Source organism: Rhamphochromis longiceps, linkage group LG14, assembly GCF_057381845.1.
Source record: "Rhamphochromis longiceps isolate RC_006_pf linkage group LG14, R_longiceps_female_GT1.1, whole genome shotgun sequence".
NCBI classification, from domain to species: Eukaryota; Metazoa; Chordata; class Actinopteri; order Cichliformes; family Cichlidae; genus Rhamphochromis; species Rhamphochromis longiceps.
In genome coordinates, this window is record NC_140570.1 from 36648930 (window position 1) to 36673099 (window position 24170).

The 24170-nt window shown below is 41.3% G+C and overlaps 1 protein-coding gene across 1 annotated transcript in view; it reads left to right on the top strand.

Moving 5' to 3' along the window:
* The window catches only part of sptbn4b (spectrin, beta, non-erythrocytic 4b), a 113969-nt gene that overhangs the window by 61908 nt on the left and 27891 nt on the right, over positions 1 to 24170 (top strand). Inside the window, exon 25 of the mRNA XM_085381049.1 lies at positions 2926 to 3072. Within this exon, the coding sequence (XP_085237175.1) occupies positions 2926 to 3072 (147 nt within the window). The remainder of the gene's footprint in view (positions 1 to 2925; positions 3073 to 24170) is intronic.

A 24170-nucleotide genomic window follows, 5' to 3' on the forward strand; every position in this document is an offset into this window, starting at 1 on the left:
TAATTGCATGTAGGAATCGGCACATTAGAATGTGTGACAGTGTATTTGGAGTGCAAAAAAAGACATCAACAGCTGTAGCCAAGCCCAGAAAAGGAATCACACCTCTGAGTGTCAAAAGCCCTGTTTATGCTGACGCTGTGACAGGGCAGAGTCAGATCTGCATTGGTGTCTAATGAGAAACACTATATTTTTACAAGTTGAATAAATACATAGGATTACTTGCAGAAGCTGGATTAACTTTAGAAGGAAGAAGATCACGGCAGACAGAATCTTTGAGCGGCATTGGTCAGTCAGTGGAGAGCTTCTAGCATTAATCCCTCCTATAAACACTTCTATGGTCACATGGTTCCAACATCAGCTCCAGTAAAGTTGTGGTGACGCCTTATTGACATCACTATCAGTTCTTTGTTGATGAAAATTCGTGGAGCTGGTTCTAAATTTGTCCTCAGCATTGACACTGGCATCACATTAGAGAGACCGACTGCGAGATTGGGAAAGTTTTAAAGGGCCTCAGGTGTTGCTCATCCTGCTGATAACCTTTCATTTAGCATCTGCGGGCGAAAAGAGAAACAGCGATACTTCGAGCCTTTGGTTCTTCACAGACACTACCACACATCAACATAGCTACACCTGTGTTTTGTGAAAAAGTGTGACGTATAGAAATGTAATTTTAGTCTTTATCCAAACATTCTCCTTAAGTCCATTGCTTTAAAACCTAAACACACACACACAGTTTTCCAAGGTGGCTTTCCTGATGTACATTTTTTTTATGTCTATCAGTGGAAAATTAGGGGACAGTGATGAAGTAGTGATGAAGCCTGATAGCATGATGATGACTCTGAGTCTTCCTTTGACCCTCTTCTTTCTTCCATTACGCCCCACCCCGTCCCTCTCTTTGCTTTTTACGTCAGCTGTTCATTCATCCTTCCCCCAATGCACCTAAAAGCTCTCCTCCTCCTTGCTCATTCATTTCATTTACACTCTCTAGAGGCATCAGCCTGTGACCCTCCATGACCGCTATAGTTGCAGGCTGTGTGTGTGTCTGTGTGTGTGTGTGTGTGTGTGTGTGCACCCATGACCTTTGCAAGTAAGTGGCACACACACATCTGTCTGCAAATTCATGTATGTGTGCAAATATGTGAGGCCTGTTACCTGTCTGTTCTGTGTGATGATAGGTGAAGGATGATGTGACAGATTGAGGGAAAGTGGACTGAAATCTGACCGTGGCCTGTTTAAGGAAAGGGGAGCAGTAGAGCCGTCAAACATATAAATATATCATTCAGTCGTTCCCTACCTCTCTGCCCATTATCAGCCCCCTTCTTTTTAGTGTCCCTTTGCTGTTTCTCTCTCGCTGTTCTCTGTGCTTTACCACTGCAGCAGTGTCAGGCAAGCTGGAGACAGAGAGTGCAGCTGCCTGGGACTGCTGCAGAGAGGAAGAGAGGGATGATAGAAGAAGGTGATGTACATGGAGAGGGAGGAGAAGATGAAACAAAAGCAGCTGTAGAAGAGTCGTGAGCTCAGCTGTTAATGCACACTGATGGGCTTCAATCAGTTAAAGCTTTGAGCCCCTCTCATTCATCCATCTTCGTGCACCAAGTCCACACCCGCCCCTCCGCCTTCCCCAGCTCGGCATCATTAGCCGTGACCGGTGAGCCCGGAGGCTTTGCTCCCCCTGCCCCCCTAAAAATTCTAATCCCAGGCTTTAGCTCCTCCCTCTCCTCTCCTTATACACTTCATCTCTTCTCCAACCAGCCGATTGGCTCACTCGCTCACTCAGCTGCCCGCTCGCTGAAGGTGTGAGGAAAGGGGAGGGGCGCCCGCGTACTGGCTCGGCTGCCTGCCATTTTATTGTTTTGGGAAGGAGGTGTTCTTTTTCTTCTTCTCTCAGTCATCCTCACTCTTTCCCTCGTCACTGTTCTGCCCCCGCCCCTCCTCTCTCTCCTGTTTGAGTGCAAGAAAGAGACAGAGCGAGAGGAAAGAGAGGGTAGCGCAGCCTCAGTTTGATGTCTCCAGTCTGTCTCTTCTCTCCAGGATTGTTGTTATTTACCCTCCTGCCTGGCGTTTTCCCTTCACCTTTGCATCACTGCCCAGGGTATTTGGCTCTGCAGAAGGCACCCCTCAACTCTTTCCGTCCTCTCTTTTCTTTTTTTCTTTCTGGCTCTGCGGTGAAGAGCATCTTTGCATGCGTGTGACAGCAGACGAGCGAGGATGCGGATACCAGCGGCTGCCTGCAGCTGCCACAACCCCGTGGGCTGCTGATCTTAAACACTGCCGGTAAACTGGTTATTCTATTTGCATATCTGGTTTAGGTGCGGGGCTGGCGGTGCAGGTGGAAATATTACACGCAGGAATGAGAATGTTGATGAGGAAGAGACGAGGGAGCCGATGCTGACCTGAATATTTTGGTGATGCTCTCAGCGCAGGCGTGAGGCTCTTTTTTTTTCTTTTTTTTTTCTTTCACCGTTTGCCTCTCGCAGATGGTCCCCGTGTGGAAAATGTACACATTTTACTCTTTGATGGAGAGCGGGGGTGTGCGTGTGTAGGGGGGTGATTTCTGCATGGGTGTGTTGAAGCTGAGGATACTGTCTGTGAGGGGTTGTGCACATGTAGATCCCTGCCGCCATGCTTGTTGGTACACGTGTGTCTGCTTACATGTGCTTGCTGTGCATCATTAAATTTTAATGTGTGTGTGTTTGACCTTGTTTAGTTACAGTGCACCTTATTTATAATTCAGTTTTTCTGCATAACAAATTAATGGAATCATATATGCATGAATTAGAATAATATATGTACCTACTGATGAATGCTTTGGTCTGGTCACGTCTTTTAAAGTGAGGAATTCCTCTGTGCAGCATCAGCTCCTCAGTTATTTACTGTAACTGTCCTGTACTGACAACTCCTTCTGTATCTGTGTCTCTCACCCAGCTGGGGGATTGGGTGTATGAGAAGATGCTAATGGCGAGGGACAGCAGTCGAGACGAGACCCAGAAGCTTCATAAGAAATGGCTGAAGCACCAGGCTTTTATGGCCGAGTTGGCCCAGAATAAGGAATGGCTGGACAAAATTGAAAAGGTAAGTGCAGCTGGCCGTCCCAGTGATGTAGCCTCGCAGGCACATTTCCTTTTACAGTGTCACTCTGTTTTTGTTTTGTTTTTTTGTCCATTCAATTTTTTTTTTATAGTGCAACTCTGAAATTTACTGCAAATATTATGGCATAGAGTCTGACTTTGACCTAAGTCAAGATAGACACAGAGTAAATGACAAAAGAGTATTTCATGTGGACTTTGACCTACTGATGTAGTGATGTAACAACACCTGTGATTTTCTTGGGTTCCTCGAATATCTTAGCAACATCTCCTGGGGCACTTTTGCTCTTTCTCTTGTGACTCTCTCACAATTTGTGTGACTTTAATATGAATAATGGCAATACATGTATCCATAATTGTCGTAATACTATCCAAATGTCATGTATGAAAGCCATCTACCCATACATGCAAAACCTTACTCAGGAAGCGTTTGAGCAGCTAATCTCTGTGCAGGTGGACAGAACGGTCAAATCTCTAGTCAGCATGACTTACCTACACAATAATGGATACAGGAAGTTGCAAATTGTGAGAAAGTTGAAAAGATTGGAGCGTTTTTCGTTCATCGATGCGTGCCGTCATCAGAGCAGAACAAATGCTCTCAGTGCAACACCGGAAAAGCAGATGTTTACACAGAGTTGTGTTTCTAAAATTTCTTTAGGCATCAATGGTTTTCTGTTGTTTATACTACAGAATATGGCATCTTTTGTGTGTATTTTTATTTGGAAAATTATTCAGGAATTAACTGTCTCGAAGTGTTCCTGAAATTCCCTCTCCATCTTAATTTTGAAATGTAAACGATGGGTTCCAAATTCAGGCTTGTTGTACGTAGGTCGGATTAAGTTAAACACAGGAACAGATACAACATGCACATTTGATAAAAATGGCATTTTTAGTAGAATTATATACCAACGTAACAAAAAAATGGTTCAGATTATGAGTAAATAATAGAAATGTGGTTGACATAATGAACTAATTCCCAGGAAATTGCTCTTGTTTTGTTTGCTGTCACGTAGCTTGTTGCTCTGGAAAGTGAAAACTAGGCCTCTTTGCAATTTTACCAATGAGCCTCCGGTTTAAAAAGCTTTTAGGAACAAAAGATGAAGACTGCTGTACATATGGGAACAAAAGAAAAGATGTGTTTTACTGTTCACTGAATCATTTTGGCTTTGTGTGTGTGTGTGTGTGTGTGTGTGTGTGTGTGTGTGTGTGTGTGTGTGTGTGTGTGTGTGTGTGTGTGTGTGTGTGTGTGTGTGTGTGTGTCTTGTATTAGCTGGTGATATATCTCTGTTTTAAAAACACCCGTTAAAGGATTTTGCAGAAGGTTCAGATGCATTAGAATCATTTTGAAGATTAAAAATGACCCTCAATGCCATATTTGTTGTAAACTGATTCATGCATTAGTCCTTGTATTAAACACTCAAGTACAAAACTTACTTAATCAAAGCGTAACGAAGCCTGTGGCAAGGGCAGAAAGTATTACAGAGGGGTTTTTAAATAGGCAGGGGAGCGCCGCAGCCCTCTGTGCTGCTTGCTGTCCTGATACGATCTGTTTCGTATTAAGGAGATTTATACAGCACATCAGCCTCTCGTCTAAAGCTGCGGATGTAATTGGGTTAGCCAGTGTTTCCCAGGCTGCATGTCAAGGTTGCACATGTTTGACTTTGAGCGGTTGTGTTAAGGGCTCTGATTGCCTGCAGTGACATAAATCTGGATGCACTGGTCAGTAGAGCTGTAGTCCATGCATCATTTAGCAGTCGCTATCGCATCACTGTGTTTAGTGGCTCCTTGTGACTGCTTTGTGTGCTTCTGTGAGTAAAGAAGGTGATACTTCAAGACATATGTTTATCCTGGAATATGCTGTAATACCACAGAAAGCTTTCAGTTTAATCGCACTATGTTGCTCTTATGTTTTTTGTTTTTATTATTATTACCAATAAACTTGATAAATTAAAAATAATATGAGTAACTGACATGACTTTTTTTGTTTATCGGCCAACATGGAATCTCTCTGGTCATCTCTGATAAAAAGCCAGAGAGATTATCGTCTGTGTAAAATATGTTTATGATACTCATGCACAATTTGTGGTTCTGCATTGGTGCCTGCTTGCATTGGGCTTGTGCGAACTCAATAAACACAGAGGCTACGGGGACATGCTCCATGCAATCCCTCAAAAAGAGATGATGACACTCTGCATACGATGAGTGCTGAATAGTTGAAAAGTTGGTTTGCAAAGTGCCACAATAGTCCAGCAGCGGACACTTTTCTTTGTTATGACACTTTTGTTTTTGCAGCTTATGTTGACCACAGACTTTTTTCTTATTTGAACCTTTATTTAATCAGAAAGTGAAACCCTTGAAATAAGGAATATCTTTGGTCAGCGTTAACCTAGTGTGTTATTAAATGCCAAGGTAAAACCATCTCTGACACATATTTTTCCCCATACTTTTGAAGATTAAACGAAGAAATTCAAATGCCACACAGAAGAACTCTGCCTGGTCTGGAACAAGGATCTGCTCGCTGTCAGGCAGTGGTGCTAACCGCTGAGCTGCTGTGTTTAAACACTATGTAAAAAACAAAACAAAACAGTGACTTTGAGACAAAGAAATCACTCATGCAAAATGCTAATTTCGGGTTGTTGTGCCCGGAAATTATCATTTTAATCCATTATGGTCGATATTGCAATGAAGTTGATACTCTTCTGATCTACCGAGGCTTATTAACACCATCAGGGCAAGTATATGGTTGCGTTCGGCGCTTGCCAGTAGAAAATTAGATATTGTATGTGATGGCCCTGCAGAATGACAGCCAAAAGAAATTTGACAGGACACATGGACATCGATGGACCCATATGGGCTGTTGTAGAAAATGAAACATGCAACTGTTTAGTAAGCAGGCTGCAGTTATATCTGATGGACTGTATGGTATAAACAAATCCTGGCAGTGCATCTGCTCTGAGGAAATACAGAGAGATACAGTATTTCTAGTGAAGCGACAACATTGACACTACATTTATTATCATCAGTCTGAGCTCTTATGCTGATAACTGAAACCTGAAAGAGGCTATGCCGAGTGTATTGTGGTTCAGTCATATCACATCACAATGAAGGGGCACCACTGACCATGGCATAGTGGCTCAATCCTCTGCAGTGTCATACTGGGCAGGGCTAAACGTGAACGCCCCTGCAGGAAGCAGAGGGAACTGAATCAAGGCACAACACTCATATTTGTGCACATACTGTACTGTAAAGCATAAATTCTTGATATGTTGGGACGAGAACAGAAATGATTAAGTATCTGTTTAAAGACAGTTAAGTGGCAACTAGTCTTATAACTGTCCAACAAAAATGCAAATTATTTGAAATTTCCACCTGATGAAATATGAGAAATTGTAGCTCTGCCTTATCTTACTGAATAGTGAGTAGGATTTCAGGATCTACCCGCATCTCATCCTGTGACAGCTGGAATAGGCTCCAGCTCCCCTGTGACCCTAAAGTGGATAAGCAAAAGTAGATGGATGGATGGGCTCTAATAAAAGTAACTGACTGTCAAAATAAAAATCGCCAATTGCGGGTGAAATAACACCAGCGACATGAAGTAGGAAGGGCCGGAGATAAACTTTTATAAATTTTCAGGCGAGCACTTGAAGCGACCACCAATGAAAGGACAGAATACCATGGATTGACATATGACCTAGTTGTAAATACATTATATTGTTACCTAGGCAACCAGGCCCTGGAATGTCCAGAAGCAACCAATAGTCAGCCTCAAAGCATTTACGCAGCGTTAGGGACGAGTAGTATTTGCACAACCATAAAGGTCACCGTTCAAAAACAAAATGCTGTTGCTGTCGTGTGACTTTCATGTTTCATGTGGGCGATCGTGGCTCAAGAGTTGGTAGCTCGTCTTGTAATCGGAAGGTTGCCGGTTCGAGCCCCGGCTTGGACAGTCTCGGTCGTTGTGTCCTTGGGCGAGACACTTGGGCGAGACACTTCACCCGTTGCCTACTGGTGGTGGTCAGAGGGCCCGGTGGCGCCAGTGTCCGGCAGCCTCGCCTCTGTCAGTGCACCCCAGGGTGGCTGTGGCTACAATGTAGCTTGCCATCACCAGTGTGTGAATCGGTGGATGACTGAACGTGTAAAGCGCTTTGGGGTCCTTAGGGACTAGTAAAGCGCTATACAAATACAGGCCATTTACCATTTTACATTATGTCTGTGTCCTCGTCCAATCAGCTCGATGTAAGATAGCGGATGATGGCTGGTAACGTAGGCAGCTGCACATATTTCTGTCCTTCAAGCTGCTCATTTTGTCTGATTACTTTCTTCTCCTACAGTGGGAACTGTGAGGTTGGTATATGCTAATACACATGAGCCAGGTTGCAGAGTCCTAACATATCATAACACGGGCTGCTTCACTGTTGAGGGTGCAGCACTGCATGTTCTGACCACAGAGCTCTTTCTGTTGCACATTTAGGGGTCACATGCATTTAGGGAACATGCTCTGAGGGTAGATTTAGGTTACTGCACAATGCTTACAGATGGAGAAGGAGATGATGAAGAGACAGATGAGAAACAGAGAGTTTCTGAATTGTTTGATAATAAGCAAAAGTGGTGAATTGAGACCATGTTTCTGCCCCAGTCACTCACCTTTTAGAGTTGATATCACATATTAAACCAGGGTCCTCGAGGAAAAAAACTAATGGAGCGTATTTTTGTTAGTGTTTGTAACGCAATCTGGGATAAATAATCAGTGTAAATAATGATTAGACAAAAAATACACTGTGACTACACTGGAAAACAATTTAAAGGTAGCTTATGTTGCTGTTGTTAAGACATACCACATATGCTACCACTTTGATGTATAAAAGCATCCACTGCAGTTTTAACGCCCACAAGCTGAAGTATCAGAATAATGCTAAGTGCATTTCTTTGCTTTCATCTTCAGAGGAAAATATGTAGTCCGGCTGTCAGTAATGAACAATAACAGCCTACATGTTTGGTTTTATTTTTGCAGATTTAAAAATACACACAAAAGTGACATGTAAGGACAAATAATACACAACACCGGGAGACACAAAACAACCTAGAGAGCTACAGACTCTCGCAGCATCTCCTCTCTTTGAATTTTACAAATTAGATTTTCTCTATCCAAATGATAGATATACTAAAAAAAAGATAATATATGCTAAAACAGGACCAACAGGACAGCATGCAACTAAATTAAAAGTGTGGCGAGACATCTGTGAAGCCTGTTCACACTGCAGGATGAGCCTCTTTCCTCTCCTCTCCAGTCCTTTCCAGCATGTCCAATGGTTAATCTGGCAGTTTCTCATTAGCGGGACGGTTAAGAGTGTAAAATAGAAATAGAAATATAATGAATTCAACTTTGAGCATGCTGGAAAAAATATAATATAATAATATGAATGAATTCTTTTCTGTATTTTTGCCATTAACAGCCAGCATGTGTTCCTGCTTTTTGTTTTTAACCCATCTTTAATCCAGTGCGAGCATATAAGAGTAGTTTACCTGAAGTGTTTCGAAACACAGCGCTGTTGAAATGTGTGACCTATATATATAAGAAGTGCTTGCAAAACACTGCAGTGAACAGACCGTAGACATTTGCTGTGTTTCTGTGCTTCTTAAATTTTGCTGTGTGAAACATTTCATTGGCTCATCGTCACTTCTTTGCTTCTTCAAAGAGGTGTTTACGTGTCAGAAATTTTAGTTTAGGTCGGATAGTGATGTGTAATGCCAACGTGATCAGCACTAGTATCCCAAGTCTTGCTCTTCAGGAGCAGACTGTAGTCACACCAGGATGTCTAGCTGTTGGCAGATAGACAGGGTTTAGCTTCTGAAGTCATATGTGGCAGCCATGTTCACCCCACAAGACTTCTCAGTGGCTGTTGCTTAGCAACTTGCATTTTTTTAAGATAATATTCAGTATTTGGCTTTGTTTTTTTTAAATGGCAGTGCTGATAAGGATTTGTACTCACTCCTGACAAGTGTTAGAAATAAAAATATTGTTTTAGAGGCATCCCGGGCTAATCTTTATCAGTCATGCCATCTAACTGGTACAATTTATTAGTGCTGTTGTATGTCATCACCTTCACTTTATACCCTCAGCTCAGTTACCGTCAAAGCAATGCAAAATAGCCCCCCAGAAAGGTTTTATTCTCTCTTTGTATAAAAAGGTCTAGAGAATAATAACATTTGCAAGAAATTTTTAAAACAATTTAAACAGACAAAGAAGTAGACGCATAGAAGGATACGCTGAAAGCTTAGGAAAGACGAGCTATAATGCCGTGAAGCTTTTCGTGCTCCAGCTCGTTGTAGTACTTCCTGTCCAAACAGTCTGTAGGTTGTGTCCTCATTGTGTCTCTGTGTGGGGTCCTCTGAGACTCTGCAGCTTATTTTTGCACTTATTTTATGCACCCCTTTTTTGTCATAGAGAACTGAAGTACAGTGTCCTTTTTTTTTTTTTTTTTAAGTTGCTTCCATCTGTGGAGCCGTGTGTGTCTGTATTTCAGTTGGCACAGTTAACATGGGATTGAAATGCTGCCCAAAACGTGTTATCTGACCTGTGCACCTTAAATGCCGCAGAGAGTCTTTGGTAGTTCTACATCACGTGTTTCAAATTGACATGCCTCTATAAAGCAGGTTAAAGCCAAGTTTCCAGCTCTTTTTCCTTTTTTTATTCCTACTGCTACCATCAGGGTCAAAGCATGCCATGACACATGTTCTATGATGGTGCAAGAACCTCTTTTAGCATTTAAAAGCTTCAGCTGGGCTGCACCAAAGAAGCACAGTGCCAGTTTTCTGACTGAAAGAACACACACAGTATATGAATATGTGCTTGTAATAGAAGCAGTATTCAATTCAGTTCAATTCATTTTGTTTATTTGTTTATTTATTTTTCTCTGTTGGTCTCTTTTTTTCTCTGTTGTTGTTGTTGTTATATTTTAACATGTTCAAATTATGAACATGAGTGCCCACTCCGATTAGGGACGAGTTCCTGCCCCAAGTGGAGGAGTTTAAGTATCTTGGGGTCTTGTGATGGGAGAAGGGAGCGGGAGATCGACAGACGGATTGGTGCAGCGGCTGCAGTGATGCGGACGCTGTATCGGTCTGTTGTGGTGAAGAGAGCGCTGAGTGTAAAAGCAAAGCTCTCAATTTACCGGTCGCTCTACGCCCCTACCCTCACCTATGGCCACGAGCTGTGGGTAGTGACTGAAAGAAAGAGATCGCGAATACAAGCGACGGAAATGGGCTTCCTCCGAAGGGTGGCTGGCCTCTCCCTTAGAGATAGGGCGGGGTTCAGAGTAGAGCCGCTGCTCCTCCACATCGAAAGGAGCCAGTTGAGGTGGTTCGGGCATCTGACAAGGATGGGCGAGGTTTTCCGGGCATGTCCCACCGGGGCAGACCCAGGACACGCTGGAGAGATTATATCTCTTGGCTGGCCTGGGAACACCTTGGTGTTCCCCCGGATAAGCTGGAGGAGGTGGCTGGGGAGAGGGAGGTCTGAGCTTCTCTGCTTGGGCTGCTGCCCCCGCGACCCAGCCCCGGATAAGCGGAAGAAAATGGATGGATGGATGGATGTTCAAAATAAACGTACAAATAACAAATAAATAAATAAATACATTCATATAGCACCAAATTACAACAATAGTCACCTCAAGGAACATTTTATTTAAAGTTGAAGACACTACACTATTACAGAGAAAATCCTAACAATCAAATGACCCCTGAGCAAGCATTTAGTGACAGTGGGAAGAACAAACTCCCTTTGAACAGGAAGAAACCTCCGGCAAAACCATGCTCAGGCAGGGCCTGACAGTGAGGGGAGGGGGGCATGCTGTGGAAGAGAGCCAGAGAAAAAATGTGCATCATGGGAATCCCCCAGGATCCAGGGTCACCCGATCCAGCAGTAACTATATGCTTTATCGAAAAGAAAAGTTTGAAGCCTAATCTTAAAAGTAGAGAGGGTGTTTGGCCTGAAAGCTGAAGGCGCTGCCTCCCATTCTACTTTTAAATATTACGTGAACCACAATTAAACTAGCATCTGAGAGCAAACTACTCTGCTGGGTCCTTAAGATAAGATGCGGTCTGATTATTCAAAACCTTTTATGGGAGAACACAGAATTTTGATTTATTTGATATTTCAGGGGGAGATGTTATCAGGACGTGCTCAGACCTCAGACAGCTCCCTGAAAGTGAACAGTTTGCCCTTAAAATATAAATATATTGATTTTCCATCAGCTGCCTTGATCTGAGTGTCCACGCAGTTTAAACATGGATTTACACTGTAATCATTTGATTGGCTGATTAGATGCTCCTTCATCAAGTCTGAATTGATCATTTGTGCTGCTGATAGATTGCATTGGTCATTAGTGAAATGAATTGGCTGAGTCTGTGTTTATAAATTAACTTATTGTTAGAAGCTCACCAATCCCATCCTCTTTTTTTCTTTTTTGCTAATTTGCTGCACTTAGACAGTAAATCTAGGCCTAAAAAAGCCCCGAAAAGACTTTTAAAAATAAACTCTATGAGTCAAACGATGTTTACTCAGCTCTGTGTGTCTTTTAGCAACACACCCACAATGCATTTCAGTTTAGAAGTGTTTTTAACCACTAAACCGTGCGATTATATCTTTGTAAAACTCAGGACTTGACTGTGTGTGTGTGTGTGTGTGTGAAAAGACCTCGATGAAGACTAAAGTATCGATCTTCCTTCAGTTTGGATGTGCGACTGGGTGACGTGGGATAACCCAGCAGATCATCACGAAGCACTGTGTGCCTCGTCAGCTTGCTGTGACGTCAAGCCGCCAGCAGCAACTGGAGCAAGTGTGTCCCCTCTTTCCTGTACTGGCGACGGTTGCCAAGCAACTGCTGCCCAGTCCCCTCTTACTTCTCCCCATCTTCCCTCCTCTCCTCGTAGAGCTCATGTGTGAAGGTCATCCCTCCATCCCTCCCCTTCTCACTCACTCTGGGTGCTTTACGTTCTGCTAATTCTGCTTCCTCGTGTCTGCCTTTGCGGCTTTGTGACCTGGAAAATCGATTGAGGTCCACCATCATTTAGGATGCTTAAATCCTTTTAAAATGTTGGATAAGAGATGAAGAGCACAGAGTGAGGAAACAAATTCATCCCATGTAAAGTAATTCACAACACCCATCTGATATGAATCAGATTAAGGATGAGTGATGTGATCAGAGCGGACAGTAAAAAGGAACCACCTGCACCTCTGCTGTTAGTAGGAGATCCCGAAACAGAAACCCAGAAAACAGAAGTACAAGTAACACACGGCAACAATGTGACAGGGAGAACGACGCGACTACAAATACACACGAAGCTGATTAGACACACAAACTGATAAAGGTTTAAAAGTGGGAAACCTGACACAGGTGGAACAAGAATAAGAGGCCACACGAGTCATGCAAGGGAGGGAAAAATCACAAAATGAAACTGGACGAGGAAACATGGAAGACACACCAGAAGGACATGAATACAAGAAACATGAGAGAGAATGATAATAAAAATCAAAAACATAGATCAGGAACTTGACAGATAATCAGTGTTATTTACTCCACCTGTCTGTAGTTTTAATGCCACAGCTCACTGTTGTATACATTTCTACAGTTGTGGTTATTATTGTTAGCTGTTTAAACAGTAGTAAAAGGGCACCGAACTATCTGTCACAAGTGATTTTATTCTGGTTATATCATTTATACTCTGATTTAACTTTCAAAAATAAACAAAGGGAGGATTGAAGTGCTCGTGGGCAGCTGCTTTTCAGTCCGACAGGTATCATCTGGCTGGTTAACACATGATGCAATTACTGTTTTCAGGTGGAGTGAGATTTAAAGTTTATTTGGCAAAAATCTGACCTTCCAAGTATTATTTAGAGTTTGTCTTTTGCCAGAATCACCAAATATAAACTTAAAATATGACTTCTTCTGAAGAAAAAATGCATTTGTTGTCTTCTTTGGTTATACTTTTGCCAAATGATATTGTTTGTTGCCATGACTCCTCGGTATGTCCATAGTCAGTGTAGAAGCATCAGTAATCAGATGCCAGACATTTGCGTTTAAACAATCATCTTTTCTCATTTCTAAACATTTGACAGGTGGCATCTCCTCAAAATGACTCAGGAGAGAGAAAGACGTCCTAATTCTTAATCACACTGACTCCATTCTTGCGTCTCCTCTTCCTCCATCTTTCTGTCAATGTCAGAAAATCTGAGACGACTGAGATGGACGAGCCATTATAGCCATATGTAAAGCTCCCTCTCGCTCAGTCTCAGTGTAAGACACAAAGGTCTTGGTGTACTGGCATTCAGCTTGCTGCAATAGATGTTAATGTAGTGTAGTATAGAGGTCCAAATCTAATAAGCTGAGGTTTGCAGTGTTCTGAATGTATAATGTAGTGTCTAATCAATAGCCGTACTGTAGCTGCAGGATGACTGGGCTTCCTGATGACAGGCCGGATAAACAAATCTAAATATGTGTGGCTTATAATCTCTGTAGTGAAGTTTGTGAATGGATGGCCTGAGTGACAATTAAAAGTCAAAGCTTGAAGACAAAAGGGGTGTACTAAACAGAAACAAAGAGCACAGATGTAATAATATGGTTTTGTTGAGCTACTAGTGCAGGTTTCTTCTTTCCGACTGCAAATAAAACCTGCGACTTTCTATTTACAGGGTCAGAATTGATGTAACTGCCATCTGCGCGCTTTAAGACGATGTACTGTTTGTAAAGAGCTGCCGAGTCATTCTGTAATGTCTGTGATGTAGCTTCACTGTGATGGATCCAAAACAGAGGCTGCTCGCTGTTAGTGGAGATTTGGTTCAGTTGCAGCAGATTGTGCTTATCAGTGTGTGCGTGAGCGTGTGGGGGGGGGATGTGTGAATGCACAGTCAAAATACCCTCTTAACCCACCCAGTTGCTCGCCCAAAACCCACTGGGCTTTTGAATCCTGTCCTCGTCACTTATTATCCTTGACAGTTAATTGGCCTCATTAACTCGTTAAGAATGGCAATCTGAGCGTCTGCTGCTGGAACCAAGTTTCACACACTCTCTACGTTACATCACGGCTGACTGGAGCTGATTGGTTTGTGGTGAATGTACCAAGAGTACAATAGAAATAAAAAATCACTAATCATCCACCATTGCAATAGATTGCAAATACCAGAAAACAAAGAAAAGTCAAATAGTAGCCTGTGTTATATCTCACCCGCAGTTCCGGCTTTGACAGCCTTTGAAGTAAGATCAAAATGTAAAAAAAAATACGTTAGACCGTGAAGCAAAACTCTCAAAAGTAAGAATCTCACTATGTCCTGGGTCGACACAGAAAGCACTGTTTTTATATGGTTGGAGAAATAACTAAGTGTGGTTTTAACTACACTTCAGACTTGCTCTGCAGCTGTAATATTGCATAACCTGAGCAATTTTAGTAACGTTTTTGCACTATATGCACACTGTACCCTGTTTTTCTCTTAGAGTGCATATTTTTATTCTCTTCTGTCATTTCATTTATATCTCTTTATTTCATTGTATAGAAAAGTTGCATATTGAATCTCATTCTTAACTGTACACTGATAAAGTTTTTTTTTAAACTGTGGAATAGATGACAGGACAAAATGTGCGCTGAAAATCTCAAAACTAATAACAACAGCAACAAAAAATTTGTACATAATTGCATATTTAATGAAAATTATGTGTGAGTTCTATGTGTATGTATGTGAATGTGCATTATGTGGATATTTAAGACATATAATTCAAACAATTACAACAATATAATAGGACCAATATCATCAGTAATTATAATACCACCACCACTAGTGCTGCTACTACTACTAGTAGTAGTGATAACAATAATAGTAATAATAATAAAGAAATTAATGACTCTATAAATATTAATAATGATAAATGGGGGAGGCGGGTTGCAGGTGGGATCTGGGAGAACTATGATCCAAAACTGGACCAAAGCTTCACAAGCACAGGGAGAATATGCAAACTCCACAGAGAAGGGCTCTACACAGTGATAACCACTGAGTCACTGTGATGCCGGTCATGATGCATCCACTGTTTGAAGCATAAAACAGAAATATCAGGAAAATCTATAATCTCCTGTTAAGTAAAACAGGGTTTGTTTTGTGTATTGTGCACTTCTCTCTATGAGTCAAGTTTAATTGTGGCTACAGGATTGAGAAACCACTTTCGATACGCTTGCATGCTTTTTTGGACTCGTGTTTTCTTCTGTGTTTTCACTGTCGTGTTGATGTTAGAAGTGGATAATGACATGCAGTGTATCGAAAGCTTAGACCAAACTGGTCTAAGCACTCAGAATGAGCACTAAAAGACTAAAAGAATACAATGAATAAGAACAGAAGGATGGAAATGTTGTCCATTATCCATTTATATTGTTTTGCCCTCTAGTTAAGGTGGGCTGAATCAGTTTCTTTGGGCTGGAGGCAGGTGGTTGACCCCTGTTCTGTGATTTGTGTTAGATTTCACTTCCTGTGTCTCATTTTCCCAATTAGTGTCAGCAGTCTTCTGACCTGTTTCCTCTCCCATCGTTACCTGGCTTGTGTATAGATATAGATTGACCTGTGTGATTCCTCCTGTTGGGTCTGTGTTTCCACATCCCCGCTAGTTTAGAAACTTATTCTCGTTAACGACAAAAACAAGACGAACATCTTTTACTTGCTAGCAAGGGAGGCACCGGCCGGTGTCTCAGGAAGCACTCTGAATCCTACCGCAAAATGACCCCGACGACGGCCTCCTCTTGCTTTTGGGGAAAACAGTTCACACAATACACACCACAGCAAAAGCACCTCCCTCTGTAAAACCCCCCAATGGTTCTAAGACAAGGCACTGTGTGTGTGTGTGTGTGTGTGTGTGTGTGTGTGTGTGTGTGTGTGTGTGTGTGTGTGTGTGTGTGTGTGTGTGTGTGTCTCACTGCATGACTTCCTGCTCACGAAAAGGATCATAAAAGTAGGAAGCAACATCACAAGAAACAGATCTTCTAGATAGAATGTATCTGCAATAAAACCTCCCCCAGCACAGAGTGGCTGGAGAGGTGGTCAGAGACAAAGGAATGTCTTGATCCTATAGATTGAACTCAGACCTTACAAATTTAAGAAACACAATGACAACATTCAACAATTAGACATAATACCTCCTTCCATGTTTCACTGGAGTTTCCTAGTTCTTGGATTGAATTCTCCCGCTCAGCTACCATTGGTGTTTTTGTATGTCTGGGAAGAGTTCAGCATTAAAGGTAAAAGTCCTTAATGTCCTGTATTTGGGTCCGAGTCTTGCCTGCGACACAGTTATATAACCCGGACAGTTATATCAAGAGGTTTTTAGGTTTGAACCTTCCTGTGCAAACTGTCCAAAGACATACTATGTTATGCTCCCCAGGATGTCCAGGGGGTGTGGGGAAGTAACGATAGCATGTTATTGATTAAAAATTGCCTGTTAGGTTTGAATGCTTGAAATGCATAGAATAAAACAATCTGTGTGGCTTCGGTGGCAATCGGTACAGCTTTATAAAAGTTTTATAAACAAATTACCAGCTGTGCAAAAAATACGACTTTGTCTGGCCATTGATGCACCTTTTTACTTTCCTTATAACTGTATGCGAGTGCAAACTGTATACTATATAGAGTTGCATACAGTATACAGTTTGCATTAAGCTCTGACCTGTGGTGCTGCAGTATATAAGAGAATGTGTGCGTGAATGAGGGAGTATGGGCAGGTTTGTGTGTGGGTAAGTGCAGCAAAACATCAATGAGGCCCTCGCACTCAGAGCAAGATGTTAAGCTAAGATGGAGATCTGACAGTATATATTTTTATTCCACCCAATCAATTCCAGTTATATTTAAATGCACCGTTCAGACAATGCTGCACCCATTAAAGCACGCAGAACTGAACTGAACACAGAGAATAATGCTGAGGAAGGTGCTAGACCTGAAAGATAGTATAAGATAGGTGTTTTCATATTATAGAGCCCAGCTGGATAGATGATGTTGACCCTACAATCACTATGTGGAGCTTCTTTTTATTTATTTCTGCAGGGAACCTGTTGTAGGTGTCTTTCTATGTGCTCATTACAGAGCTCCTAAGCCATAGGGTCTGTCTGTCTGCACTATCTGCACTGCAACCCTGATATTCCTAGCCTTCAAAGACAGCTCTGTGTCAACTAGCAGATGGTGTAAACCTAAATCAGCAAAACTGTCCAATTAAGTTTTCAAATATGAAATGTCTGAAAGCAGTAATGCATCAGAATTATTTACATTTTCTGATTAAAATCCTTCTATTGTGGCTCTGAATCTTTGTGTGCATGCCAAAGGTGTTTTCTTGAATGACTTACTCATACTTCATGTTTATACTATAAGCAATAAGTAACAAGAGACAGTCGTTATTCTGCTCTGCAGCCTCTGCAGCAGCACATAAACCTGTTCTCTGTGGTTGGAGCAGCCCTCCAGCTCACATCACATCTCTAAAGCAGAATAAGGGCTCCTGTCAGCTGCTGTAGACCTCCATGGTGGAGCTGGAGTCCACCCGACCACAAGAAAAAAGACCTTGTGGAGAGGTAGCTGAATGACTTCCAAGACCTCCAAAACAGCAGACAGGAAGGATTGAAGCTAGCTAATTTTTAATTGAGAACAAACATAGCAAACAGAGTCCTGCATGCTGTGTAACTGAAATGGGAAAAAATGCATTTATTTTTAATGTTTCTGTGTTAGACTTTCATCAGGCAAAACGGTTTGAAACAGCGTCCTACTAATTCCTCTCGTCTCCTGTTTATGAAGTGGATGTTTGCAAAGATAAACCTAAAATGCTAACTAGCAAAATACAGGATGTAAGAAACACAGGTAGCTAACCCAAGTTAAGTCTGAGTAAAGTCTTATTAGGTTCATACAATTTAAGTGCCTGCCCAGTCCTGGAGCACTTTTGGCTTTCTAATGCTCTCGAGCCAAAAGGGCACTCAGCAGATGGATGAAGTCCTTCTTTTCCTGCAGTCAAAGTGACGCTTTTACAGCAGCACAGAGGAACAAATGGGGGCATTTTTAAGGTAGATGGAAGAACAGCCGTCCTCTTTCTCTGTATTTGTGCATTTTCTGGATGGTATGTGGACATTTGTGCATGTGTGAGTGAGTGCATGTAGTACCCCACAGCAGGCTGCCTTTATCATCAGCTTTTCTTATGAGCAACAGCATGAGTAGTGGAATCATGTGTTGATATGAATAAATGAGTCTGCAATTACAGTTTGGAGGAAAATATACCCTCTGCATAGTGTGCAACCCTACAGAAACCCTGCGACGGTCACGCAGGTCTCCATTTAAGTGCAAGGTGTCAAAAAATCACATGACCAGTGCCTCAGTTTCATATTATATATACCAGCCATCACATTCTTTCCATCACCCCAGGTCGCTGCCATTGGATATTTCTTTTGAAGAAGTAATGTTGATTTGTAGTTGTATCTCCTTGAAGACTGTGGACACGTAGCAAATATTATAAATATGTTTTCAGTCTTTAGACTTCATTGGACCCTGTGTTTGGTTTCTTACCTTATGTCAGAGTTGACCAAGAGTTGACATTAAAACTTCAACCTGGATTGAAGTAAGCAGTTCCATTTGGCTGGACGAGCAGATTTTTTTTACATGTAAATATTGACACGGTAGCTTCAGTGGCCTGAGCGTGACAGACCCACTGACCAACAGAGCGGCAGAGGGGAGGCTCGGGAGCAGATGTCTGCTGTGAAGCGCACACCAGACAGCAGAATGAGGATGATCTGTTGCTGTTAGCATCAGTGCTCCATCAGACTCTCCCTGTCTGTCCTGCACGACTGTACTTCCTGTTTTTCTTCACTTTACATATTCTCTCACATCCTTCTGGGTCTTAGTATTTAAATAATCTTTAATCACATCAACATGGTGCTTTTCATCATCAGTACTTTAACCTCCTAAGACCCGAACTCTTTCATGGCATTTTGATAAATGTAAAAACAAAGAATTATGTGATTTTTTTTTTATTTTTTTATTTTTTTATTTTTTAACCTGATTTTTGTTTCTGAGAAAAATGAGATCCACATATGAGAACATTTCAATACAATAGTGACAGTATAATGTCCTTGTAAGTGGACATCAGGCCCCTGTAGAGCAGAATTTAGTATTTTGGTCTAGACAGCCCAAAATGTGATGTCCACATGTGGACATCCAGGTCCTAGGAGGTTAAAAAAGAGATTTAAAGCAATATTTTTCCTTTTTAAAGTGACTTGTAGTTTGAAATAGAGATGGCACGATACCACTTTTTTATGACCGACACCGATATCATAAATTTGAAATCGGCCAATACTGATATGAATTCAAACTGTTTTTTTAACATCTTGCTGCATTTTGTATAAGTTCAAACTCAAGTTAAAAACAAAACAAAACACTAAAGCTATTCTGTTATACCTGTATGCAAAAAATACACTGCACCCAAAATATTTCATAGTTCAGCAACACTGATCAATCTAATAAACTTAAGCCTACTCCATCCTCCCTATTCTGGTATTTTAAAGAGTAAGCAACCTAACTAATAGGCTTCTAAAACTCCCAGCAAAAAAATAGGGAACCACCCCCCACCCTCCACCTCATGATGCTTAATCGACGTAATCAACTTTAATTTGATGCAGTGTGAAAAAAAAATGCACAGAAATCAATTATTTTTCAAGAATAATTAAATAGATTCAACATCTTTCTTCAACAGAATTGCAGACTGCACAGATGGTACCTTCCCAAAGGAAAAAGTACTATAGCTTACTAGGTTATATTAGACTTAACAATTACTATATACAGTAATGGACTTCTATATATTTTACATCAGATTAAAACTTTGGGTGTCAGATAATTATTCATTAAAAGCTCGACATTTTAAATGAGAATAAGAAAGAAAAGTATGTCTTTGTGCCCCCTTTTCCCTGTTCATGCCCTATCGGCCCCCCTGGCTAAACTTTGCTAGATCCGCCCCTGCACAGTTACCAGCGTCAGCTACGTAGAAAAAGATCCTGGAGTAGAAAGTAATATTAAATAAATTCTAACAACAGCTTATCAAGCTTAAACGTGCTGCTGTTGTTCAGCCGCTGGTTTCCTCTTTCTGGCGCAAAGTGAGCAATAAACAAACAAGAGAGACGGACTCGCGACAGAAAAGCCGATCAGCTGATCATTAATCAGTTTCATGATTGAAGTAGCAGCGGGAGAGGGAGGGGGAGAGAAGAGGTAGTCGCTCCATATTTCGGTTGTTAAGCTTAAAGCTGGAATGCTTTACAAACATTCAGAGATGAACTTACACACTTGCTTCACTTCTCTCTGGGATCATTTTCTCGGAGATGAAATGCCGGATTGGTAGCGAGGCTCAAAATGCTGAACCAGACCACCGACAGGTCTCGCACGCCACAGCCGCTCTATCACCTGATGCACACTGCTCCAACGTGCTACGGTTATGAGCCGAGTTATGCCATGTCGCAAGTTTTGTGAGGTGCTTTTTTGATATTTAATGGATCGGATTACATTTTTTATTTCTCTCCGATATCCGATCCAGTAATTTAGGTCAGTATCGGACCGATACCGATACATAATATCGGATCGGTCCATCTCTAGTTTGAAATAATTATTTTTACCATATACGTGGATCTCATGGAGCCCCTGTCTTTTTAAAAGCAGTAAACAATTCTTTAGAGCAGTCTGAAGAGTGAGCTTTTGGCTTTGACTGGATTACTTGTATATACACTACCCTCATTATCTGAAACGTATGTATAATAATAGTATCAACATTTGTAATGCTATATACTATATATGATGTAAGCTGGGTTGGTCTCCAGCTGCCCTGCAACCCTAAGCTTTGAAAGCAGTTAAGATTATGGATGAGTAGACATGAAAGAGAAGTGAAATATGTCCATTTAAACACCTTTTTCAGCCTTTTTGTAACAGAGCAGAGGTGGGTGGTGACCTGAAAGAACTGAACAGTACAGGAGGAAAACCAACCGATAGTGTCATTGTATTTTATATTAGTGCCTAATTATCTCCACTTTTTGTTTTCAGTGTGAAAAAGACACACTGTGGGCTGTGGAGGGGAGTTACTTATGAACATTGTGTGGCAGCTTCCAGCACATGGGCAGCTTTGGTCACTGGTGAACTGGCCCTCCCACATGGAGCAGTACCACTGTGTATTTGAGTCTGAAGCCCCACGGCACAATAATAATGTTCCACGTTAAATAATTCATTGTCACGCTCCCTGCTGGCATGTTATATTTGTTAATAATGTTTATGGAGATTGCACTCTCTATGCTAAACATTGACACACCATAATCACTACTGCAAATACTGAAGAAGAGGAAAACGATAAGCAACATATTTCTGACTTTAGTCCTTTCAGAATAAAAATATCCTGACAGTTCTGACTCAGACTGAAGGCAGCTGCTGCGTAACAGATGATTTAACTCTAACTGTGACTGAGGGGTTTTAATCGGCCTTCAGTAATGGAATATTTCCTCAAAAACAACTATTTTATAATTTTATTTACTGAAATAAATTATTATTTTTGATAGCAAGGATGTTCACTTAAAGGGAGAAGTAATAGTTAGCATCAGTGCAACAGTATCCTAACGTGAAGTCTCAATCTCCAAAAAAGGTTAATGCTTTATTTCCTGTTGGCATCTGTAATCTGATCTAATGACAAGACATTATTCAACTGATTTCACAGGCTGAGTATTTCTACAGTGAGTTGACCCATCTTGTAAAGGTACTCCAAGCTCAGTGTACGGGGTGGGACTCACACAGATTTCCCCGCTTGGCGTGGGATGTCTACAGATGCTGTCTGTATGCGCTGTGGAATACTGTGCTCCTCTCTGAACTGCAGACTCAGTTTACACAGTATGAGTAGTGTGGAGTAGCAGCTCTGAGCTAGTGGGTGAAGCTGCTCGAGCCCACACAAACCCTCCCACTCACCGCAGAGGATGGCACGCACCAGCAGCCGGAGGGACACCACACAAGAATGAACGCTGACGTAACGCACTAGCAGTGGAAAGGATCGGAAAGTGGTCTGTCTGCTTACAATTCCACTTCTCCTTCTTTGTGTTTGTGTGTGTTGATGTAAAAACAGTGCAGGATTGTGTGAAGATATTTGCTTCTTTTTCTTCTCACCTCTCCATTTGTACCCAGATAGTGGCAATTAAGTTAGCAGCTGCAGATATGGTGTGTATACGGCAGATATAGAGTACCATATGCACTACAGTATACTGTCTTCCATCCTCCTTAGTTCTAGAAGGAAGTCTGGCCACTCAGCAACCATCGGGAAACGCCGGGCACTTCTTTGGGCAGTTATTGCTAAGCATGATCTAAAATATACTTTTATATTTTAATGGACAGCTGCACAAACAACCAGTAAATAGTAGAGCATTGAGATAAATCTGATTATTGTTTCATAAATCCAGGCTCATCAATACATTTTACTTTCAAATATCAAACCTAGCTTTGTACTGTTACCTCATCAAAATGTATTTTTCGGTAGATTGTTGGTTTGGGCTGACCTTCAGTGAGTGATGTTTTTATGACCTACTCTCACTCACATTTACACCTCGGTGTTGCCTAGAGGTTCCCGTAACTGCCCTGCTTATCTCGGTGTCTGGACCGGAAGCTGTCTTATCTCATCACTGGGCTCCAGTTTCCAGTCATGATGCAGCTCTGTATGTCTGCAGATTTTATGATAACTCGAGTGAGTGAGACAGGATGTTGTCCTCTGTGGATGATGAGTCACTGCTCAAGGATACTTTAGCATCCTGGTGAAAATTCGAGGCAGTCTGAAAAGTACCACCCACCAAGAACCAAATGGTGGAAAATTGAACCTTTTCTTCAGAAAAATAGGTCAGACAACTCGAAAAAATATTTTTAAAAAATGTCCGTCCTTTCAGTTTCTGTTGCACAGTAAAATCAAATCTAAAATAAAGTTTTGCACATTTTCACATCTTTACGATTAACCCTTTTTACTTATTCTTTAAATTCAAACTGGACATGAACCTTACAGGCTATGGTTGTCTCATATTTTGCCCTCCAACAGGTGCGGTTTTCACCCATGTTTGTGGTCCTCGGAGGAACCTGAAAGGACTTTAGATATAATCTGAGAATAGACGCATTTTGATGTCAACTTTTGGTTTTGGACTGTGCATTTCGAAGCTTCAACATTAGCAATTTAGCCACTGCATGTTAATTTTTTATGCAGGATTTACCATATATTGTTCATCAAAGTTATCTGCTAATGTTAGCAAGCTGCATCCAACACACATATGCACATATCAGCTAATTCGTGACCAGTGTTGGTCAAGTTACTTGAAAAAAGTAATCAGTAACTAATTACTGATTACTTTCCCAAAAAAGTAATCCCGTTACTTTACTGATTACTTATTTTCAAAAGTAATTAATTACTTAGTTACTTAGTTACTTTTTAAAAACACGATTTACAACCTGAAGAGGTGATAAAGCGATAGATCTTTCAGCCCAATTCTACTTTTTCTGCATAATCCATCATACAAAATGTAATCAAATGGAAAAGTCTCTTTTTTTAAACTTGTTTTATTAGTTTTAATCTTTTAACTTTATGCATCAAGCAAAAATGTAATTATATGCAACATTCTCTGACTTGAATAAATTAGTTTAACATTTAAACCTATTTTCTACACATTCCAGCACATAAAATAAAATATTTTTTGTGTTTACACTCAGTCTTTCAAATAGATGCAAGTAAAACGCAGCAGAAAATAAATAAAGTCAAAGACTAGCGGTCCTGTTGCTCTATTTTCACCTGTAAAGCAGGACTGTGGTAGGCGGAGGTTTACCCTGGTGCAGGTGTGCCGCGGTCAGTTGAAGAATCCGCGAGTTTCTCTGTGAGTTTCCCATTACGTCATAGCGCACTCGGTGCTTGCTTGGAAGTTTAGGGGTTTTTTTCGCTGTAAAAAGAAGTTTTCTTCCCACGCACGATGGACGCTGCCCATCTCTGTTCGTGACTAAAGCAAGAGCTTTGTGGATGGTCTGTGTCACACAGCAAGCCA